Source organism: Austrofundulus limnaeus, unplaced genomic scaffold, assembly GCF_001266775.1.
Source record: "Austrofundulus limnaeus strain Quisiro unplaced genomic scaffold, Austrofundulus_limnaeus-1.0 Scaffold101, whole genome shotgun sequence".
Taxonomy (NCBI): domain Eukaryota; kingdom Metazoa; phylum Chordata; class Actinopteri; order Cyprinodontiformes; family Rivulidae; genus Austrofundulus; species Austrofundulus limnaeus.
This window is the reverse complement of record NW_013952503.1, coordinates 407,651-409,893: the sequence shown is the minus strand read 5'-3', so window position 1 is coordinate 409,893 and position 2,243 is coordinate 407,651. Positions and strand designations below refer to the sequence as shown.

General features: G+C 40.1%; 1 protein-coding gene across 1 annotated transcript in view; it reads left to right on the top strand.

The window, feature by feature from the left end:
• dedd1 (death effector domain-containing 1) overlaps positions 1-2,243 on the top strand; it is a gene marked incomplete in the record, with an annotated part of 16,224 nt that overhangs the window by 12,625 nt on the left and 1,356 nt on the right. Inside the window, 1 exon segment of the mRNA XM_014013409.1 lies at positions 1,360-2,243. Within this exon segment, the coding sequence (XP_013868863.1) occupies positions 1,360-1,757 (398 nt within the window).

Here is a 2,243-nt window from a genome sequence, read left to right as displayed (position 1 = left end):
CTCTAATTATTTTTTGCTCAAGGTTTAAGAATGAGAAAATAAAATGGACAAGCTATTAAGTTCCATATTTACATTTGACTAAAACTGATAACTAAATTTTAGTACTAATTACTACTATTACTGTAGTACTGATTACTAAATTCCTTGCTCTTAAATGTTATGTTTCTAGGAGAATGTTGGCAAGAACTGCTTTAAGTCTCAAAGGGTTTGAATTGGAGAGTTTTTGTTGCAGCAAATATCGTCAGCAGCTGTTTCGACTTGGAGCTCTGGAAAAATGACAGGGGAGATGATGTCAGCGTTGCTCTTACTCAGTACAGTATGTATCCTAATCTTTCTCACTGTGCTGTTGCATGACCATCAGTCCTGTTACTTCAAAAGTCAACAATCAGTATGTCCCCAGCACCAAACAATTTGATCAGAGTATATTTTGATGTTTTAAACTTCATGCTCAGAGAAACAGCATTTTTCCAGTGACAGTGCTGAGTGACTTTCGATGCTCTTATCATATTTTCTCAAGGTGTCAAGTTCATTTCAAGTAAATCCATACATGAACGTCAGAGCTGTAATTTATGTGGACCTTTTTAAAAGTTGTCATACTGAAAGTTGTCATGCTGCAGTTTCTTCTGACACGATCATTTTGTTAACAGCTGGCAATGAAACTCAAATTCATAGAATTGCCTGAGCGAGAAAAGGAACCACACTGCTGCACCAGATGAGTATTTTTTAATTGCTCCGACTATCAAATTAATTTTCATCAAAATAATAATAAAAAAGAAACAGATGGGCTGTATTTGAAGCAAAAATGTCACACTGGTTGCTCTAGTTCAAGTGCCCTTCTTAACTCTGCATTGCTGTAACAATAGTACTTTTTCAGGGTCAGATCTGATTTATATTGAAAAAAGATCCAATAAATTTAAATTTGTTAGAACAATGGTTCATAACCCTGAGCCTCGAGTAACACTCCTGTGTATTTGTTTCCCCAGTTTGACACCTGATTTGTATGAATGGGTGATTAGTAAGCTTTTGAAACATCTTTAAGGCAGGGAAACAACTAAAACATGCAGGGTGGTGTTCCTCAAGGACCATGGTTGGGAACCACCGCGTTAGAAGACAACCCATTAGGTTACAGCGTGTGCCCCTTACAACCTCTCTAGAATTTACTGATGTTTGTAAGCTGAATTAAATATATTTCAACTTTGCTTTCTAATATTTATTTTTCTCTCTCCTTTCTTTTGACTTCATGACCCCTCAAACTCTCTTCCTCTGCTGTCCTCCTTTCCTTCCCCTCATTTATCATTGCCCTCCTTACCCCTCACTTTCTCTTCCCACCGTGTTCCCCCCTCTTACCACCATTATCAGATATTCGCCTTCGAGTCCGGGCCGAGTACCTGGAGCATGACTCAGCACTACGCGATGGCGTCTCCTCAGACAAGCGGCAGCCGCTGGAGCGACAGTTCGAGTTGTTCAGTCGAGCCAGCTCGCTGCTGCGCACCAGAGACCTGGGCTCCATCGTCTGCGACATCAAGTTCACAGAGCTGGACAACCTCGAGGCCTTCTGGGGTGACTACCTGAGCGGAGCGCTTCTGGAGGCCCTAAAGGGAGTTTTTATCACTGACTCCCTGAGGATGGCTGCAGGCTCGGAGGGCGTCCGCCTTCTAATCAGCGTGGACCAAGATGACTACGAGGAGGGCCGAAGGCTGCTGAGAGCCAGCAAAATGATGTTCTCCAGTCACGGTGGGCGCATAGAGACTCGCTAGGCTTTATGACCCAAAAGACTCTGTGTGTTGTAATATACTAACGTTGAAGAAAACAGTAGCATGGGCTGTAACTGCAGGTTATGGGTTCAGGCAGAATTTACAAGCACTTTAATGCCTCTTTTTGCAATCCATGCAATAACCACTAGATGGCAGAAGTTACCACTGGCCACTAGTGTTCAAGGTGGAATATTAACATTATTTATAAATGGAAGATTTAGTTATAGATTAGAGGGGTGTTTTCAGTTTTGATTTATGCACAGGTGCTTTTTTGTAAAAAAAAAAAAATCAGAATTAAACTGGATGGATGAAGATTTTTTTTCTTTGTCTCTAAACAGGAACAAACAGGTTTGTGCCTCCTGATCGAGTGCTAAGCTCCTCATGACGTTATTAGTTTATAGATAAATTGAAGACACAGATAAATTAAAAATATTACATCTACAAAAATAAATATGAAATTGACCTTAGTTATATTATTATTATTTATTA